This window comes from Gymnoscopelus microlampas, assembly GCF_963454915.1.
Source record: "Gymnoscopelus microlampas genome assembly, chromosome: 4".
NCBI lineage: Eukaryota > Metazoa > Chordata > Actinopteri > Myctophiformes > Myctophidae > Gymnoscopelus > Gymnoscopelus microlampas.
Genome location: NC_139941.1, coordinates 27,526,524 through 27,548,331, shown reverse-complemented (window position 1 = coordinate 27,548,331; position 21,808 = coordinate 27,526,524). Strand labels below are relative to the sequence as shown.

General features: G+C 43.6%; 1 protein-coding gene across 1 annotated transcript; it reads left to right on the top strand.

Annotated features, from left to right (window-relative positions):
- Positions 1–28: 28 nt before the first annotated feature.
- On the top strand, positions 29–12,891 carry fem1c (fem-1 homolog c). The gene is made up of 6 exons (XM_084056107.1): positions 29–1,307; positions 6,839–7,008; positions 7,669–7,857; positions 8,281–8,792; positions 9,811–9,987; positions 10,383–12,891. Exons 1-6 carry the CDS (start codon positions 764–766, stop codon positions 10,645–10,647), a joined length of 1,857 nt encoding a protein of 618 aa, XP_083912233.1. The 5' UTR covers positions 29–763; the 3' UTR covers positions 10,648–12,891.
- Positions 12,892–21,808: the final 8,917 nt, after the last annotated feature.

The window sequence follows — 21,808 nt, the reverse complement described above, 5'->3', positions numbered from 1 at the left end:
GTTTTCGATTTGATAGAAGTGAGTCGTGATCGTCCAGCTGAGCGGTGGGAGGACGTTACTTTTCCCCCTTTCCACAGGATTTACACGGAGCTAACAACATCTCATGTCCTGTGTTTTGACGAGAGGGACAGAAAAACGTCGTTGTGTCACCGAACAAAACGTCCCACCCGCTGCTGTCTGTCGTTTCAACGTTTGGGGCTGAAAAGGACTAAGAAAACGCTTCGTTCCGTTGGCAAGAGAAGCTAAACTAGCAGCAAGTGAAGCTAAGCTAGTGGCAACACAGGAGAACGAGCGGGGGTGGATTGCCGTTCCTCGGCCCTGGTTGGGGATAGAAACACTAGAATGACCAGAGATGACAACAGTCGTGTCTGAATGAGACGGTGGTGGAAGTGGAAACAACATAAAAGACTCCCAGGATTGGTCGACGAGGCTAAGCTAAAGAGCTAATTAAGGAAGTTGGCTAGCGTCCCCAACATAGCTGTCTCCTTTGTGACAAGGTTTATTATTTTTGTTACAACGTTGGGGTTTTTAAAGGACACCTCCCTGCTGGCCATGATGATGGTTCCACCAACAAGCTGACATTAGAGTTTATAGCAGGTTTGTTCCCAACATCAAGTTAACGTTAGCAACTTTAGCTAGGAAGTCTAGCTGTAAACAAAGAGCCCCCGCTTCTGTCCACCTCCTGTGTAACAGCTAGCGTTAGCTAGCATCGCACTACATTTAATACGACGCCGCTGCTCGTTTAGTTCCACGGGCCAGGGAGATGGATCTTAAGACGGCTGTGTTCAACGCGGCCAGGGATGGCAAGCTGCGGCTCCTCCAGAAGCTCCTGGAGAACAAAGATGGACACGATGTGTCCAAGCTGATGGGGGAGAAGACGAACGGGGCCACCCCTCTCCTGATGGCCGCGCGATACGGACACCTGGACCTGGTGGAGTACCTCCTGGAGTGCTGCTGCGCGCCCGTGGAGATCGGGGGGTCGGTGAACTTTGACGGGGAGACCATCGAGGGAGCCCCCCCTCTCTGGGCCGCGTCCGCCGCGGGCCACCTGAAAGTGGTCCAGTCTCTGCTGGGCCACGGGGCCTCTGTGAACAACACGACTCTGACCAACTCCACCCCGCTCAGGGCGGCCTGCTTCGACGGACACCTGGACATTGTGAAGTACCTGGTGGAGCATAAGGCTGATCTGGAGGTGGCCAACAGACACGGCCACACGTGTCTCATGATCTCCTGTTACAAAGGACACAAGGAAATAGCCCAGTATTTGCTGGAGAAAGGTGCGGATGTCAACAGGAAGAGTGTCAAAGGTGAGTGGGATGGTTGACCAGCGTTTGGTGGGACATGCATACACATGAAAAAGCCTCTGTATGTACAGAGGACTACATTTTACTGTGTGGGTAGGTACTACTCTGTCAGACACTTTCACACATTCCCCCGACCTGTCATCTGAAGATAAGCTTTGTTTGACATGGCCTACGAGTTGCACTATTAGGCCTACTTGTTGTTTTCAGTGGTTTCTGTTCTGTTAAGCACTATAACTCAAAATAACACGAGCCTCAGCCTATAATCTTTCACTTCACAGAATTTGTACTAAGATCGGCTCAGACTGGGTGCTCATTCTGTCTGTTGAGTTAAGTAGATATTCTAGGCATTATAGCACAGGACATCACATTCGGAGTGAGGATTTGTTTCCAACACAGTCAATGACTTATCCTTTTCAAAGCAGTTTCTTAGTAATCTTTAAGTGACTCCTCAGCAGAAATCATGTCTCATCATGTCACCATTAACAAATGATCATCCAAAGTTCTTTGTATTGTGGGCAGTAGTAAATGTCACCCCAGCAAGTCTAAGTAAACATGTTTCTATTCTAACATTGTGGCGCTCCAGAGTTTTGAGTTTCATTATAGTAGGCAAGCCTGGTGGGCAAGGTAACTAGAGGCCGGATACAAGCCCAGTGGCAGCATCATGGAAATCTGACAGTAGTAATCAGGCTACAAAGTTTTAGGGGACACCCTGGAGTTAATACCCCAGATTTGACAATTGTCAAGTCTACCAGTTATTATTTCTTAGGGACCAAGTAAAAAAGAATATCTCAGACTCAGCTTTCGGCCTGTATGACATGGAACATTAGGACATGAGCTAAATAATGAGTAAGCAAGGCTACCCTGGTTTGGCCCTGTCTGATACAGTAGTGCTTGGCCTCAGTTTGTGTGCCTAAATTACCCCGTTTGGGGTAGAGGTTCTTCCATCATGACTTACTGGGGGAGTGTGCGTGCCGATCGGCCCAGAGGTGCCCAAGATTATCATTACACAAACAGACAAACACACGGAGAGGGGCGAAAGCATAATCCCCTCACCTGGCGGTTCCAGCCTTCCCTCTGGGCAGAAAAACATGCTTTGCTTAACCATTTGAAGATTCAGTTCCACAGTTTGATGTTGATGGGTATGTAGGAACACATGAGCTTGCCCATAGAAATATTCATTATCCATTCTCGCCTCCAGCCACACTCAAAGCAACCACTCGAAGCATTTGAAATAACTCACAAGAAATAGTTTAGCTTGATCTGTCTCTGTCTGTAAAATGAAAATTGTACCTGGCCCCTGTGATTAATCTACTACCTGTAAGTACCTATTTGTACTTTTCTTTTATGTAACAAACATCCAGAACATGTAGAATCTTGTGCTCACTTTTGGCTCCAGTATAAATTCCAAATATTGAAACCACCATGCCAATAACCATTGAGCTGGACACCAGGACAGGACTCAAAGTGTCATACAGTATAAGCCTAAGCTATGCTAAATCTAATTTCTCATTAAAAGACCCAAGCATTTAGAAGAAACTGGATTCATTTACAGAACATCATGGATATTATGAAAAACTATCGTACTTAAACTTGTGTTCCTGGAAAACAGAATGTTATAGCCTATGTCCCTTTCTCTAAAGTCTGTGTCATTATGAAAATAGCACATTAGCCTAATAATCAATAATAAAATAAAAAATAGCAAGCCAGCATTCACTCACCTCCCACCTGTCCACCCACACAATAATAATGGCCACAAATTCTATCTACATATCTTAAGCAGCGTGACTTAGGCTATTGCCTTTAAAAATGTCTGATAATCTACCGACTATTTTAGTATAGCACATTTGTGTCAGTACTGTATTGTCTGCAGGATTTGCTACCATATAGAGACATACAAGACAAGAAAGACGCGCACCATGGAGAGCATATCTCCGCCAAGCCAGGTGGCCTACCCAGGGCTGGTAAGAGCCTAGGTCGAATGTGACACTGGAAGGGATGATGTTCGACATTGTGTCAAATTTACTTGAAAAAGATCACAAGGTCAAATTGTCATATTGCTGCTGTGAATACAAGTTGGAGCATTTAAAAGTGAGCTGCGAGCCCCCCTCTTGTTGTTCGACATTGTGTCAAACCCAATCGGATATTGCTGGACACATGCTCTCGCATTGTGTGAGTAAAAGGACTGGGTATGTCATGGCTGGATGGTGTTGATTCAAATATGTGCTAGGTGTATATGTGTTGATAATGTGTTTTAGGTTAGGTGTGGTAATATTGGTGCATAAAGCTGTTGTCCTATGATAGTGGCATTGTTTGAGTAATGGAGCTCAAAGAGATGTGGAATAAATGAAACTGTTTGTCATTGCGGCATTGGATGGCAGAAATTATATTATTGCATGTAACAGTGTTACATAATGTTCTTCTGCACTTCATCATCAAGTACCTGGAGGAGGCACAGCCCAATAGCAAAACTTTCTAGGGCTGCAACAATAAATGTATTAAATCAATTATAAAAAAGAGAAAATGGGAAAAGGAAATTATAGTATATATCCTTTTGCTTTATGGTGAAAGTTACATGAGAGTGCATATGGTGTGTGATATAAAATATGTAAGCTTGAAATATAAACACAATCATTGTTTAGTTGTTTCAGTTAACAACGTTTTCAGATGCTCATCACTGTGGATTATTAGTAAATATTTGAAGGCTTGAGTGCTTGTGATCTATATCTACAGATAATGTTCAGTTGAATACAGGATATACACACAATACATAGGCATAAAACATTCCATATTGTTTGTACATGTCTTTAAATAAAGTACTAGTAGCATAGATGGACCAATAGATTATTCGATTAATCAAAAAAGTAATTGCTATAATAATAATCACTAAGAAAATAATCAATAGTTGCAGCCCCAATCCTTTAAACTGATGCAGTAATGTCAAATGCCATCTCTCTCCCTCTCTCTGTCTGTCTGTGCCCGGTGTGGCACACATGGGCATCATATTATGTGCATGGAGTACATCGTCACTTGTCACGCTACTAACATGAAGTCCCATGCACATCATTGGTGCAGCAGCCTCTGTATCTTTCTCTGTCTGTCTTATTATCTGTATGTGTTGTGGACCACGTGCAGATGTCATGTAGCTTACAGTATGTATCACGGTCTCTCTGTGAGCGGTGCTGTGCGTGTGCACACTGTAGGTGCTCAGGTGTGTCTCTGTCTTTTTGTCTGTCAAGTGCACGTGGTCTCTGTGTATCTCTCTATTATGAATTGTAAAACAATGGTAATGAATGATTTTATACTTTGTTTCCCTTGTTGTAGATCCTGTCAGATGGACAGCTTATGCCTGAGCAGTTAGCTCCACTCCATAACTTGACACAGACACGTACCCATACTTGTGGAGGAACAGTAGATCTGAGTTTGACAAAAATAACGTGGTTGTCAGTTTAGAAAAATATTCAGGGGTTGGGTCCTTTGGCCTTCTGGCAGTGTGCACAAAAGGTTTGATGCTGATCAGTGTAGTAGTTTACGAGATTAGTTGCGGAGAGTAACACAGACACACAGGTGACAATAAGACTCACTTCCTGACTCCAGGGTGCCAGTTAGTTTCAGACATGTTTGTGGATAGAAAAAAAAAGAATGGCGAAGTGACTCATTTTATGCTCCATTGATATGGTTAAAGGGATAGTTCACCTCCCAATGTTCTTTTTTTTACAATCCATACCCCATGAAGACTTGAATTCATGGATATTGTTTTAGTTTTTGTCGCATTCCTAAGCAAATAATTTGATTACCGGTGGGCAGTGGTTCCGGTAGGAGACACAAAGGAGACTCTTTGTGTCTCCAGCCGGAACCGCTCCCGGTCATCAAATTATTGGCTTAGGAATGCGACCAAAACAAAAGAATATCCATGAATTAAAAACTCCATGAGTGACTTATCGATAGAAAAAAAGTCATTTTGGGGGTGAACTATCCCTTTAAGCTCCTGATGTGAGACTGCTATTGCAATGCCAAGCAACAGGTGTAGGGTTAGTCAGTGCATCAGGGACTGTGAGATATCAAGCACAGCATGAACAAATAGGTTGTGTGATTTAATTTTTACTATCAATTTATGCAGGACTCATGAAGTTTCATAAAACATTCAGGTGTGTTTTCAGAGGTTAAAAAGCCTCCAAGGCTGAAACAGTATGTTAGTACATTCAATAGATCATGTAGCCAATATACTGGTGTATTGTGCATTATGCACACAACAGTCAAACTATACCAAACTATAGTTTACTTGTCTTTCTCAGTACCTGGGTTATTGTTGTTATTTATAATGACTGCACTTTTAGTAGAGCATGTTTTAGTACCCGGTACACCAGGCAGTGGAAAAAAACATTTTGTTGCCATCAAAAGGTTGCAGAGCTTCATTTGGGGTTTTCCTTTGGTTGCATAGCAACAGTGACAACCAAAACTAACTCTAGCTCTTCCCCAGGCAGCTTACTGCAGCTTATGAAAGCTCTAAGAATATCATAAGTTCATTACAACCAATCATAAATAGATTGCCTATAACTGATGCTCATTATTATATCAATGTTAAATTATTTTTAATGTTTCTAAAAGCGCTCACTGTGTTGCCTGTATACACTTCTGTATGCCATTGAATTCAAACTTTTAGACAACCTTGTGAGAAGCAATTTAATCTTAACCAATTTGTTCAGATTGATTTGTAGTTGTGTGTGGGGTGGGGGGTGGGGGGGGCTGTGTGTCTTCTTCTTACTACAGTATTTGTTTTCAATGTGGTTGATAGTAATGCCAGCCTCAACAATGCCAATCAAACAAGTCACACTGATTGGATCATGAATTGTCTCCCTATGCCATTGTGACTGATTGGCTCATTGGATTATGAGTTGTCATTATATGATATCATTATACATAAATCACCACAACTCAATCATCTGATTCCTCAACTACTTAAACAGTTTATACTTAGTTTACCGGAGCCCCCCAGGGGTCTATACGAGGCCCCCTCGGGTTTTCCTTCTTCACTAAATCGTGTCACTGAAAATCTGCGATATTCAAGTTCTCAATGCATTGCGACACATTGTAGATATGCTATTTTGACCGAATGTGTGTCACAGAATACAGACGTTATGGTTCATGTGGTTAAAGATGCAGAAGATAAAACATCTATAACTATATGCAAGAGTGTATTTGATTTAAAGTATTTGGACTGTAACCAGAAAACTGGTTACATGCGTGTCTGTGAGTGATTAGAATGCAGAGACCCTTTAGCGCAAAGGGACATTTCTTTTGAAGGGGAAAGCTATATTGTAGCGGTGGGTTTTGAGAGCGGTTTTGAAGTTTTGGAGGGTAGGGGCTTCTCTGAGAGTATTTGGGATCATTCCACACAGGGTTCATTTCTTTGGCATACATGAAATGAAACCTATCAATCCTCCTCAACAGCCGCCTTCTCGGTTCTTTTTGACTGCAATTTAAAGTAAATAAGTTGAGGTAAGTCATGAGACTTACCTCCTCTATGTCCCCACTAGGTAACACAGCACTCCACGACTGTGCAGAGTCAGGCAGTCTGGAGATCATGCGGATGCTTCTGCAGTATGGGGCGTCCATGGAAAGGGATGGATATGGCATGACACCGCTGCTCTCTGCAAGCGTCACTGGACACACCAACATTGTGGACTACTTGACAATGCACCAGCAGGTCAGGGATTCCAGCCCCGCCAGCAATTGCAGGGCTTAACTTCAAAATTCTGTTCCTCTGAAATTGTTTTGACGCATGTAATTTGTATTTTGACAATGTCCGCACTAGTGCAAACTGCAGTGCACTTATATGCTTTATAGTAACTTTGTTTAGTCAGTCAGCCATGTACCTGTAGGTATAGAACTCTATTTTTCATCAACACTGGAAAATAATTTAAATTGGCATAATCTGCAAGTGATGCTTGTACTTCTGACACTGTTGCTTAGCAAAGTAATTCACAGTGCAGCACCTCATCTATTTCTGGCATGTGCCTCTGAAACCCTCACAAACTAAAGATCCACTGTATCTGCAACCTACCTGCACCCCCAATACATTTCAACTTTTCAATTAGGTTTTTTGTGCAGAGTGCAGACTCTTAGCTCTGCGGAGTGATCTGCGTGTGAACGTAACCTGACACAGTCCTCAGCTGGTAGCTGGATCATAGCTGGTATTACAACTATGATACCTACTATCAATGCCAGTAGGTGCAAGTGTTGCAATCCAGTGAGCCTCTAATAACTTTGTGGCTGTTGGATGCTGTCCAACTCGGGCATGTTGTTGTCTGAGAGATGCATGTGAAAAGACAAAAGTTCAACTGGTGATGTCTTCTCCCCTCTGCAGACCAGCGAGAAGGAATGCATTGATGCTCTCGAGCTGTTGGGCGCCACATTTGTGGACAAAAAAAGAGATTTGCTAGGAGCACTGAAATACTGGAAAAGGGCCATGGACCTCAGGTATATTGACAGCTGCAGCATTATCCATAAACCTGAACCAAAGCAGCTGATCATGGCATACGACTACGCCAGGGAGGTGAGTACCAGTTCGAGGATTCCAAAATTAAGTCACGTTTCCTAGAAGTCAATCAACACAGCATGCTGACGTGGATTAAAGATGTCCCCCTTAGGATGCACTTTCATTTATTTATTTCCTCTGTTTTTCTTTTCTTTTTTCTTTAAACTATTGGCTGATTCCAGTTAATTAAATCTTTAATGCCAGGTTCACAGACCAGACAGTTAGGTCAGTATAATGGCAGAAATCCATCCTTCATGCCACCTGCACCAGAAACCCTTTACAGAAAACAAAATTACTTATTACAAAAGGTTTATGATGGAAACAACGTAATGTATGAATTAAACAACCATAGTTTATCCCAAGACTTTTTCAGCTCTTTTCAAGTAAAAACCTGCACGTTGTCATCATCTCAAACTTACCACCTTGTAATCCTCATCCTAGGTGACCAATGCAGAGGAGCTTGACAGTCTGATCTCTGACCCAGATGAGATGCGCATGCAGGCGCTGTTGATCAGGGAGAGGATCCTGGGCCCGCAGCACCCGGACACATCCTACTACATCCGCTACCGCGGTGCTGTGTATGCAGACTCGGGGAACTTTGCACGCTGCATAAACCTGTGGAAGTATGCTCTGGACATGCAGCAGAGCAACCTGGATCCACTCAGTCCCATGACAGCCTCCAGCCTGCTGTCCTTCGCCGAACTCTTCTCCTTTATGCTGCAGGACCGGGCCAAGGGACTCCTGGGGACCTCCGTGTCATTTGAGGACCTGATGGGGATCCTCTCCAAGAGTGTGCTGGAAATTGAGCGTGCAGTTAAGCAAAGCGGGCCGGTGCCGCCGGATCCCACCCAGCTCAGCAAGGCTTTGTCAATCATACTGCACCTCATTTGCCTCTTGGAGAAGGTACCTTGTACAGCTGAGCAGGACCACTTCAAGAAGGAAACGATCTATAGGTGTGTATGGGGAGGAGTATGTTTTGTGTTTAATTGACTAAGGAGTAACAATGGTTTGTCCTCTGTGTGGAAAATGATGACATTATGCAGGGGGAGACAGCCTGTGTGTGCAAGGTGAAAGAACACACTAAAAAGGAACACACACAACTTGCCTGTATTTTTAGCGGCGCTAGCCGCTCTATACCTTTAGGTATAGAGCGGATATTAGCCCTCTATACCTGGCTTTTGCGTCAACGTTCTGATTGGTCAGGCTCGCCAACGTTCTGATTGGTCAGGCTCGCCAAGGTTCTGATTGGTCAGGTCCGTCAACGTTCTGATTGGTCAGGCTCGCCAAGGTTCTGATTGGTCAGGTCCGTCAACGTTCTGATAGGTCACTATTCATGACATCACTATGTTACTATTCATGACATCACTATGATGTCATGAATATAGAATTAGATGTCTATATAAACAGAAATATTTAATAATTTCATTTTATTATTCATTTGGCTAAAGTCTCCTTCTAGGTAAGTTATTTAAAGTTAGATCCTCAATTTAACTTGCCATGTCCAATACTGTTTAGATGGAGTGAAAACCCAGCAGCTATGACAGATCAGTTTTTGCCACTTACCTTGGAATGCATTTGGTGATTCGCTTCCAATGGCACTATTTAGTGCCACTGGAAGCCTTGAAATAAATTTACAGAGATTTAATATTGTTTCTCTAGTAGAAACACATATCTATGACAAAATATATCAAAGGCGCCGCTACCTTCACACAGGTGTGATTTTTTATAGTTCTTTGAACTCTTGTTAATGAAACCTTACAAACGGTTAAGAATTTGTGTCAGGATCATATCACTCTAGGTGTCTCAAGCCCAACGGGTCTAGGTTAACAAGGTACCCCAGCTTTATGTGCAATGTTCTGTGATGGCATATCGTAATCTAGGTAGTATTTCTGACAGTAATCTGTCCATGACCCATTACCAAAACTGCCCTCAATGAATGGGTACCATCAATAACTCATTCCTTCCCTGCAGGTTCCTTAAGCTTCAGCCATGTGGCAAGAATGGTTACAGCCCTCTTCACCTGGCTGTCGACCGCAACACCACCTGCGTAGGTCGCTACCCTGTCTGCAAGTTCCCCTCCCTGACTGTGGCCTCCATCCTCTTGGAGTGCGGAGCAGATGTCAACAGCCGAGATGAAGATGACAACAGGTGCCTTTCTCCCTTTTCATCTCATCTTTAGCCCTTTAACAGTTTCAACTTGATCATTAATTTTGTTTGTAAAAGTTTGAACACCCTCTGTATTTGTCCTTTAGGTATTAGTTACAATATATTCTACCTGTGATGTGTAATCAACAAGTATTCCAACCCACCAGCCCCATGTGGTGGATGTTTATTGATTTGGGTTACCAGTAATATACTATTACAAGATTGTTCTTGCTCTAATTGTCAGCAGCCAACAGCCATCTGGAAAAAAGTAGACCTGGTCTGTTGCTGTTCATTTAATTGATTTCCTCTCATCCTGAACCTGTTAATTTGTTCAATACCAACCCTCTTAACGCTCACTTCTCAGTATAATAAACTAGTTATGTCTTACACCCCACCAGTCCTCTCCACGTGGCGGCCTCCAATGGACACCCGGACATCATGAACCTGCTTATCTCGTGTGGAACGCACTTTGACAGCACCAACGCCTTCCAGCAGACAGCCTGCGATCTGCTGGACGAGAAGGAGCTGGCCAGGAACGTGATCCAACCCATCAACCACACCACACTGCAGTGCCTCGCCGCCAGGTCCATCATCAAGCACAGCCTGGACTACCGGGGAAACATCCCAGAGAAGCTGGAGGCCTTCGTCCTGCTCCACAGATAGTGGCATCCTTACAGGGAGGGCTGCCAGTCTGAGAGAGGACAACAGGGTATGGGAACTAATGGATGGATGCAGACGACTGTGAGTAGACAGATTGACAGGGCCTGGAGGCAACTGATTGACAAGCCTATCAGGTGGACGCCTGACTTGTAAACTATCCGGGGATTGAAAGACACAATGTTGAATATTGGAGCAACCAATGACTTCAGAGAGCATGATTTGTCCATGCGGAAACGTTCTAACTCAGTCAGGCTGTTCTGGAAACAAGACTTTGCTCCCTCTCTGTTCCTCCTTTTACAGAGCCACAACTAATGACTTTTTGCAATTATGTATTTGAAGGGGACTGCAACACAGTGTCCCTGGATGAACTGAGTAGTGGGTTTACGCATTTTTGCTTTTTTATTTTGCATATTCCACAATGCTATTTATTGAATTAACATTGAGAGATTTTTCTCCATGCTGGCCCCCAACTCCGTCTCAACTCTGCCTGCTTCTCTCTCAGAGTAAAGACAGATGCATTTCAACACATGCTGGGACTTCAGGTTAATTCTTTTTTTTTCTTCTTTGTCCCATCACTGTTGCCAATAGTCATGGACCCTTTCTCTGTCATTATTAGGTATTCTTTGTCTTTAATGCATTTAGTTACACTGTCATATAAATTTGGATATGCGAGACTAAATATGAATTGTGTGAATTCTAGTATATGGGCTCATTTGTCACCGTTTTCATTGTAGTGTATTACAAAGCTTTATGAGAAGGGTTTAAAGTCTGCAAACACCACAAGTGCTTTATTCTTCCTATTCACAGGCCAGGCTGTTGGAAAGAGAGACTGTTGTGTTCTGTGCCGGCACTTGTCTGTGCAATATCTCATTATGATTTTCTTTCTTGGTTTACTTCCTTGCTGCCGTTTTTCTTTTATCTCTAAAATTCTTTGCAAAGAACAGGATGCAAAACCATTGTATTATTGTTAGATGGAGGAGTGACTGTGTGTGTGTGTGTGTGTGTGTGTGTGTGTGTGTGTGTGTGTGTGTGTGTGTGTTGGAGCGCTTGTCTGTTGGAGCGTTGTGGGATGTATAAGTGAGTAGAATTTTCTTCTTTTTTTTTTGAGTACTCGACCATTGACTATCAGGAGTTTGGTCAGGCCGTACTCGGCTAACACTATCATGCAGGACTATGGAGCTTAGGACTTCTACTAGAAACTGCAGTGGCCATACTGGGCTATGGGAGTGTATGGGCTTGTATACAGAAGTGACCTCTTATCATGCTTTTTACATGGCTGACCTTTAAATGCCGATCTTTACCAAGCTTGATCAAAAGAAAAGTCTGGGTTGGTTACTAACACAGCTGACTGTGCATGTGCAGGTTAAAGTTAACAGCTTTCCTTTAATGCGTTTACTTTTTTCTTTCTTTTTTTTTTTACAGGAATTATTAACATCTTTCAAAGATTTGTAACATTGTATGGTATTTCAAACAGTCATTGCAGAATATTTTTTACCTGCTCTCAGAGAAACCTGTTGTAGGGTGAAGTTGCCTTTAGGAAGTGACTTGGAGGCTCCAAGGCTGCATAAGCACCGCCCTCAAGCACAACCAAACGTACCACGAGTCATCAAGAAGCGCGCCACCTTGAATGGCAACCGAGGGGTGCCGAGCCCTGGTGGCTTAGCCTGTTGTTGCATAGATCATACGCGCCAAGTGGTGTGATGGCCATGCTGTTGACTCAGTGCTGTTTGAGTTGCATAATGAAAGGATGGGAATCGATTATAATCTATTTTAAAATTGCACGTAGAGGCTGGTGCTTAAGCAGCCTGGCAGGCTGACCAGCCTCCCAAGTTGACAGCTAAAGGCGACTTCACTCTTGAGAGTGAGAAACCCAAAGTAGAGCTAGGATACTTCTGCCCATCTTATACAACTATCGCCCAATTGTATCCCAATTACAGATATAGAGAGAGTGATAGGGGGAGGTTGCCTTGTCGTAAAGACTATTCAAGCTTTGTAAAATATCTTTTGCACATAAGCTTTAGATGTGTGGTTAAAAAAAGGGCTTTTCATAATTCTTAGGATTTCATATTTCCATGTATTTAATGATGGTTCAAAACCAGACAGAAAATGTATGAGGACTCCCAGGGCAACTTGCTTTAAATCTGCACTTTACTACAACAGAGTTTAAGATTTCATATGGCATCAATCAAGGTCATGTCTTAAGAACCAGTTTGAGAATTAACGGACAATAAACCCATGTTGCACATATCCGTTTGTCCACGTTTCTTTCTTTATTTGAGTCCAATGGGTTTTGATTTGGTGAGATTCAGTGCTTGGAAATGTTGCCAAGAAATGTCTTAATTTTTGGGGCTGCTATTTAAGGTCCTTGAGTCACTGCTTAGAACCTGACATCTCTATGGGTCCTATATCGAAATCTCAATCCCATCTATCCTTCTGTACTGTGAAAATATCATTGGGAATCTGAAAATACTTGTTTGTGGTGGAATACTTATTTAAAACAGAAAGACGGCTTTGTAATTAATTTGTTGTACTTCCTGTCCTCAGTGCAGATCACAGCACCTGGGTCGTAATATTCTGCTCTGAAGGCAACCAGCAGGGCCGTCTAGAATGTCACACCTATTCTGAATGTTCTCTGTCCCCTGAGTCATTGCCAGTAATGTTGGTTAAAACAGGACATAGTGGAGGGTGGATATTTCTTAATGAATCACTGTTCACAGGGGTTTGTGTGTACTTATATTACTATACTTGTAAGGACCAAAATGTCCCTAAAGTATAGTAGCATTTGAGAAATGTACAATGTGAGGACAATTTTGTTGGTCGTCATGAGAAACAGTTGCTTTATGGTTAAAGAAATTTGGGGGAGTTTACAATTAGGATTAGATTCAATTATACTCCATTGCATGATGGGTCGCTTGCTAAAAATAACAGATTTTCTCAAGCCAACTTTAGTTTTAAAATCATTTCTATTGTCAGCAAATGGAAATTAGGCTTAAGAAGTGACTTTGAACCATGCTCCGTTTTGCTGTGTCATGTCTTCCACACCCACAACACAGTTCTGAATATGATAAGGATATCACTTGGAGGTAAACATTTGGTTATTTCACTTTTACACACGTTTTCCTCATCTAAAAGCAAGGGACATACTGTCTTGATTACTGTATAATGGCAACATACAGTAATCCTGTACCTGGCCTGTAGACCCGTTCGCAACTTGGTGTGAGGGGAGTTTCTCACTTGAACTGAGTCAATGGGTACCTAGACATGAAAAATCAAAGAGGTGCTCGTCCGCCATAGTGCCACGAATGGCGCAATGGCCAAATCAAATATGGCTGCCATCGGCTATGATGAAAATCCAACTTTTTTGTTTCTGAGTGTATATATAAATGCAATACCTCCATTTTGACTAATTGTGGGGTGGGGAATTCATTTCTGATATTGTTATGACCATTTTGGGTGATTTTGACCTTGGAAGCTCATGGTCAAGGTCATTTTGCTATTCCGAAGACCTTGCCATAACTTGGCCACTGTTAGGACTAAAAACAGGTGCAGTAAGTCTAATTCAACTAATTCTGACATGTATAATTCATTTCTGATCTTGTTTTGACCATGGGGAGAACTGGGTGAGAGATCACAAGAGTACACAGCTGCACTGTCTCTTCCAAATACTTGTGTATAACATTCACAGTGGAGTGAAGCGAACACCATTGCATATGATGCTTGGCCATTCCCTTTATGCAAGAGCTCACAGCCTTCAACCGGATTGGTTCCTGTTCGAGCTACCAGACCATCAGACCTGCCCTGCCACCAGACATGTTGCTGCATCCTGAAAACAAGCAAGCAACATTACTCAACATGCCAACTGCCCGAAGTGTATCTGTAAAGAGAGAATTCTTGATCAGTTTGATTCGCTGTGGTGCACCAGCAGGAGACCCTCTTATATGGGCCGCTGTGCACACACTTGTCTCATCTACTGTGGTGCCGATAATGCGTGTTGGCTTCCTCCCTGTCATACCAAGACCCATCACTGAGCCTGCTACCGTCAGGCATTGCCTCATCAACTTCCAGAGTGTTCGTAGACAACTAAATCGGGCATCAATTGCGATATGGTGCGATGAAGGTGTATTCACCTCGGCTGTAGATATTTACCTGCACGAGACAGAACAGTTCAAGGATCTCTTCCTCTGCATGCCCTTTCCATTGGACTCGTGTTCTGCTCAGATGCCAGGGAAAATGGCTTTGAGGTTCCTGCCTGGATGACGCACTGGTTGAGTGTGCCGTGTTTGGACCTGGTGTGATAGAGTTAATGTTAAACGGCAGCCATTATGTCCGGGCTGATGCTGATTGTGGAGGATGTGTTTAGGTCACTCCAGTGGGAGTGACCTAAACAACTGCATAAACTACCTGCGTCATGGCTCATGGTATCTTGAACAAATCAAGGTGCTAGAGTTCACACATCCTGAGCTCTACCGGCGCTTCTCTATATAGGCCAGTCGGTTGTTCAGGATCGCCATGGCTGGTTCTGTGCTGTAGGAGGTGACATGGATGTCGAGCAGACCATTCAGCGAGTGTCGAAGGGTCCTGGAGGTCCCTATGTAGTAGGAGCCACACACAATGCAAATGCTGTGGCAGAGTTCGAGCTGTTGTTTCACGAGATTGGGTCGATCACCAATGTCCTCAACCTTCTCACCAACAACCACACCATGAAACAGACAGAATGCCATCTCCAGCATGCACTGAGCACCACTCAGCTGCTGGACTTTGTGCTAGAGCGGCAGAACCCATACTCAATGACGGTCAATGTGCCCGTGCCACTGCACAATCTGCTCACAAAGCAGGCTGTTGACAGAAGGGTCGCTCCACGCTTGCCCAATTGTCTCACAAATGGGGAGCGTGTCTACTGTTCATGCAGGCAGGAGAGGTTAGTCGAGAAGACCAAGAAAATGAGCACAACCATATCAAAGAGGAAGCTACCTCAGTTCAACGAGCAACCACAGAAGACACCAACAACCACTATGAAGGAGCAGAAGTTAGTCTCACCCAAAGACATGGCTGAGACGATAGGAGTATGGACATTGCTAAGGAGCGGGGCATGAACATCCGGCAGGTACTTACTCATGATGTTCTCCCAGCATCTGCCCTGTTTGATGGTGACCTTCCAGCTCATGTCAACAAGTCAAAACGTGTCAGTGAGATTGAGCCTGGACTTGACCTCACCCAATGGAGTCCAAAGTCTACTCTTGCCACTCACGTTGTCGTAGACTTCATGTCGAAGATGTGGCAGATGCCACTAGCACGATTCCCTACTTTAGGTGCTGTCATCAACGCCATCATCAGCTCAACATCATCCCTCTGCCAAGAGCCAGAGTTTATGCATCTTGTGCTTGATTCCTACATTGAGAGGTCTCTAAAGGAGAAGGGGAGCGCATGCGGTGCACAGACTCAACAGGCATCGACATCATTGGCATGAACAGAGACATACCTATCCCTCAGCAACTTGACAAGTTCTGGGCATCTGAGGAGAACAAGCGTAATCTCCAGCTGTTATTCGGGATATGGTGTGCAATCAAGCCAGTCAAGCCTGTGGCAATGCTACCATCATTGTCAGCTCTGTTGTCTTTGATGATGAGGTGCTCCCAGCAAAGGTGTCTTGTGGCGAAGAGATCCCTGACCTCTTGAACTGGATTGAAGAGGCTGACACCAGGCTGGTGGTGCATGTGGAGTGGGCTGTTCGTGTGAAACAGTGCAAGAGAGTTGTCATAGTCTCCAATGACACAGACACCTTTGTATTACTTTTATACTACACCCCATACTTCCAAGCACTGGGGATGAAGGAGATCTGGCAGCAGTATGGCACTGGTGAGAAGCAGCGCATGCTTCCACTGCATCAAGCAGTCTCTCGTCTTGGAGCACCACTAGCCAAGACAGTGATCAAGGCACATATCCTGACTGGAGAGGACCGCATGAGCAAGGTGGGGACCAAACATGCAGCTATGGCTTCTGACCCAGTGCAATATCTGACACATTTTGGAGAGGCAGACACCTTGACCGAACAAGACGCAGCATTGGCAGAGAAGTACTTGGTACGTGTCTGGCCAGGGGCCAGGTCACGTACAACAGCCAAGACATTTGATGACCTCAGGGTAGAAAATTATACTAGTGCCAGTGCTGGAATTGATGCTCTCCCTCCCACAAGTAGTGTGATCAGAGGACACATCGAAAAAGGTGCCTTTCTGGTGCATAGGGCTTGCCACCTGCTTTCGACAGCCAAGGAACCCGAGGCAAGCCTAGCACCAATGGAACATGGGTGGGAGCACTTTGGCACACTCCTGCCATCAAAGTGTCTGAAGGCCTTACCACCAAGTCTGCTCACAGTATACAAGTGTGCAGGCAAGTGTGACACTCGCCGATGTGGATACCGTGTTGCTGGAGTTCCGTGCATCATATTCTGCCATGGAAAAATTGAAAATCCCTCCTGTAAAAACCCATCACACTAACCTGCATGCACACATATGGTGCACTTTGAGAGAATTTGTTATCTGATCTTGTGGATTTTATTTGGATGTCATTTTGTTGGTCTATATCACTTTTATTTGCTAATTTCAACACCCAATTAGGTCAAATTAGGTCAATTAAGGTCAAAATCACCCAAAATGGTCATAACAATATCAGAAATGAATTCCCCACCCCACAATTAGTCAAAATGGAGGTATTGCATTTATATATACACTCAGAAACAAAAAAGTTGGATTTTCATCATAGCCGATGGCGGCCATATTTGATTTGGCCATTGCGCCATTCGTGGCACTATGGCGGACGAGCACCTCTTTGATTTTTCATGTCTAGGTACCCATTGACTCAGTTCAAGTGAGAAACTCCCCTCACACCAAGTTGCGAACGGGTCTACAGGCCAGGTACAGGATTACAGGGAATATATTGGAATTGTCAACTCTTATGGGACATATACTGTATGTGTGTGTGTGTGTGTATATATATATATATATATATGGGCTGTCAAACGAACATTTTAATCAGATTGATCACAGAGGAATAATTCATTATGATTAATCACCATTCATAACTGCCCAAAATATGCCAAATTTCTCTGCATTTTATGGAAACAAAGTTTAATGACTCTGTCTTTTGCTCTCACCCCATTGTGCTTTGTGACTTGAGCGACTTGCTATGTAAGTTGTGCAGACATTTCTGACGATAACCGACTTGTGTTTTTTCCCCATCCAGATATAGGGCCACGCACACTCGCACAGGTTCTCTTTCCATCTGGGTTGGATCTATCTGCCATCGGATAGCAGAGCGGAGCGACGACTAATGCAGGGTGAGTGGAATTGTGGGATGTTTGGGGCAATCATAAAAAGTTAAAATATGGAGATATGAGGTTTCTGCCTGACAGCAACGATATACAGCAGGCACATAGACCACATAATGCAACATGTACATACACAGTACAACTATCTTGTTTCCTAACCTACATCTTGAACAGGAATGTTTACTCTTGTCATTGATGGTGATTGTGAAGTATACAGTGTACGTGTTTCTACAGTATGTGGTGGTGGTAAAAACAAGTTCAGGCGTGTCATGCATAGGTGCTGAGTACGTGAGTGACACAGTTCTACTTTAATGGCAACGAGTTAGTAGTTCATCATATTATTATATTCATATTTAAAATGCAATATGGGTGAAATTGGTTTTGGCAAAATAATCCCAATATTTTAGTTATAATATTATTTTTTTGTTTGAATGTGAAGCTTTTGTAATGATTGAAGGCTGCAGATTCAATCAGTGTTTTCTGGGGAAGCTTTCAAAATGGTCTATCAGTTGAACAAATAAAAGTTGTTTGAACTAATATGCGCACACTAAGTAAATCAGGTAGAAGTCTGCATCTGCACCCAGAATCACAGTTAATGTAGAACAGGAAGACCCTTCTGGAAAGCTGTTTTGCAATATTGGCATCGGAATCTGTATCAATCATGTATCATCAATCATGTAATTATTCGGTTATTGGATATTGGCCAAAATGTCAATAATGTGCATCCCTAAAGGATACTTGTGTTGGATGAAAGAGGAAGTTGTTGACACTGTGAAGTGTGTGTGCGTTGGTGGGTGCACAGGGACTATGATTGAAAATAGCTCTGCTCTGCATAGGACAGTGCTTCTCAAACGTTTGCATGTCAAGGACCCCCAAATTAATATATACGGACCCCCATCTGGCAATATTTTGTGCCCGGGACCCCCAGAAGAACGTTTGTGTAAATTAAGTAAACTAAAATTCCAAATTATTCATCATCTTTCAACATTTTTCAAAAAGTGCCGGTCTACAAGCTCACATGATCGGCTATTTTTGAATATCTGAAGTATAAAACAGGGTTAAAGTGGTTAACCTTATATTGATGATATATTCAAAGATTTTGCTGGGGACCCCCTGGGCCCCAATTTGAGAACCACTGATCTGGGATTCAGGTCAATGAACTTGTACACAGTGTGTGTCTCAGACTCACTCAGTGGTTGTCTGATGCAAACACGGTCCCTTCTTTGAAGCCCTAGTGACTAGGGATTTAGCGACTCAGTGCTTGATGCGTGTTTGCATCAGACAACCACTGAGTGAGTGTGAAGCCTGAATACTTAGTTGCACGCTGGTGTCGCCCACCGAAAATAGCAGATCTACGCCAAGCACAATACACTTGTGTTTGTGTGTCCATGTTTTGTGCGAGTTCATGACAAAACAACTGTGCAATGGACAGTATAACAGGAAAGACACTACAGAGTGATGAGTGAAGGCCTGTGTCTGTGATGTTGCAAGTATGTAGTGAGCTGAGCTGACTAACCTGTTGAGCCATGGCTAGTAGGCTCGAGGTCTAGGCTGTCATGTATGAAAATGACACAGCCAGCCCTCTTTCACTATAAACTCACACAGAGACACACACACACACACACACACACACACACACACACACACACACACACACACACACACACACACACACACACACACACACACACACACACACATCACTGCCGCTAAATTTTCTGGCCTTTTGTCAGGGCTGTTAGCTCAGCCCACTTCTGCCCGCTTTATTTTTAGGCCTAAATAATGCCCCACAGGAAGCCTGGCCTACATTAAGCTTGCTCCTCTGTCTGTCTCTGAGTCCCAGCAGGTGAACCTGCCCCAGTCACCAGACACCTCTCTGTGTGCTGCTGTCTTTAACTCCCTCTCTCTCTCTCTCTCTCTGGTTCATTTACTTTAGATCAGTGGTTCTCAAGTGGGGTCCGGTCGACCGACCCCCAGGGGTCCTTCATGGGGTTCCAGGGGGTCCCCAGCAAAATGATATATCATCAAAATAAGTTTAAGCACTTTAAGCCTATTTTATACTTAAGCTATTCAAAAACAGCCGAAAAATCTTGAGAGATCTTGAAAGAATATGTAGAATTTGGAATAATTTAGAATTGTTATTTTAAAATAAGACGGTCCCGGGCACAAAGTATTTTCAAATGGGAGTCTGTGGCCAAATACATAATGAGAAAACGTTTGAGAACCACTGCTTTAGACTCTCATTATTCTGTTTCTACAGTTTTTTCTGTTCTTGACTTTAATGTCACTAGACCCGACTTGCCACGCCACAACTCTACTAAGTTTATTAACACTGTTTGACTTGACCTCTCTCTCTCTCTCTCTCTCTCTCTCTCTCTCTCTCTCTCTCTCTCTCTCTCTCTCTCTCTCTCTCTCTCTCTCTCTCTCTCTCTCTCTCTCTCTCTCTCTCTCTCTCTCTCTTTCTCTCTCAATCTGACTCCCTTTCTTTGTTTCGTGTTTAGCTCACTTTGTTTCGTGTCTAGAAACTACCTAAGTAGTCAACCATTCACCTGCTCTCAATGTGACCTTGCCATATATGTTGAGAACAGGGCTGGGGGAATAAAATAGGTATTTGTTGTTTGATTCTTCACTCTGATAACATAGAGTGTGCCATTCATTGTAGATAAGAGAAGCACATAAAAACCTTTAAAATTAGGAAGAAGTAATTGAAGAAAACGTAACTGATTACATAAGATGCTCCTGTGGCCCTGCAGTTAAAATAGATAGGTAGGCCATTTACATGGGGGTAACTCTGGCTTGAACTTGATACAGGTCTGGGGTGGACCAGGGTCACACACACACACACACACACACACACATACACTGGCACACACATACTCTTTGCGACTGGATTAGGGTTACATGTGGCACTTAGAAAATGCCAACAGTGAATTTAATAGGCATTCTGCTCTCACTACTGTGTGTGTGTGTGTGTGTGTGTGTGTGTGTGTGTGTGTGTGTGTGTGTGTGTGTGTGTGTGTGTGTGTGTGTGTGTGTGTGTGTGTGTGTGTGTGTGTGTGTGTGTGTGTGTGTGTGTGTGTGTGTGTGTGTGCGCGCCCGCTCGTCTGCTCGTCTGTCTGTCTGTCTGTGAGAGGTTGTCTGTGCATGCAGGTGCATTGTGCAGCCGTAATTAAAACCTTTGACCTTGCACATTGATTGATTGAGGAGTGTATATTGTTATTTGGGTGAGCAATTATGTGTTCATATCTGTTTGTTTGTGTGTGTGTGTGTGTGTGTGTGTGTGTGTGTGTGTGTGTGTGTGTGTGTGTGTGTGTGTGTGTGTGTGTGTGTGTGTGTGTGTGTGTGTGTGTGTGTGTGTGTGTGTGTGTGTGTGCGCGCGTGCGTGACGGTGATAGTGTCTCTAGACTCATTGCTCCCTATGAGTCCCTAAACACTGTGCCACCAAGACTTTCCACTCTGTGTCAGCTGTCACAACAAGCATATAAATAGAGAAAGAATTAGGTGGCATGGCAATGATTATAACACAAATACATCTTCAGAATACAGTGCCCCCCCGTCTGTCTCTCTATCTATCTCTCTGTCTGTCTCTCTCTCTCTCTCTCTCTCTCTCTCTCTCTCTCTCTCTCTCTCTCTCTCTCTCTCTCTCTCTCTCTCTCTCTCTCTCTCTCTCTCTCTCTCTCTCTCTCTCTCTCTCTCTCTCGTATGTGTGCACGGGCGCACACACACATACAGTATTATATGCCATTTCAGAGCCATTTATCCTTCCACTGTAGAACCATCCAGCCAACCAGTTCATTTAGTATGATAACGGATACTTAGTTTATGACATGGAGAAATAAT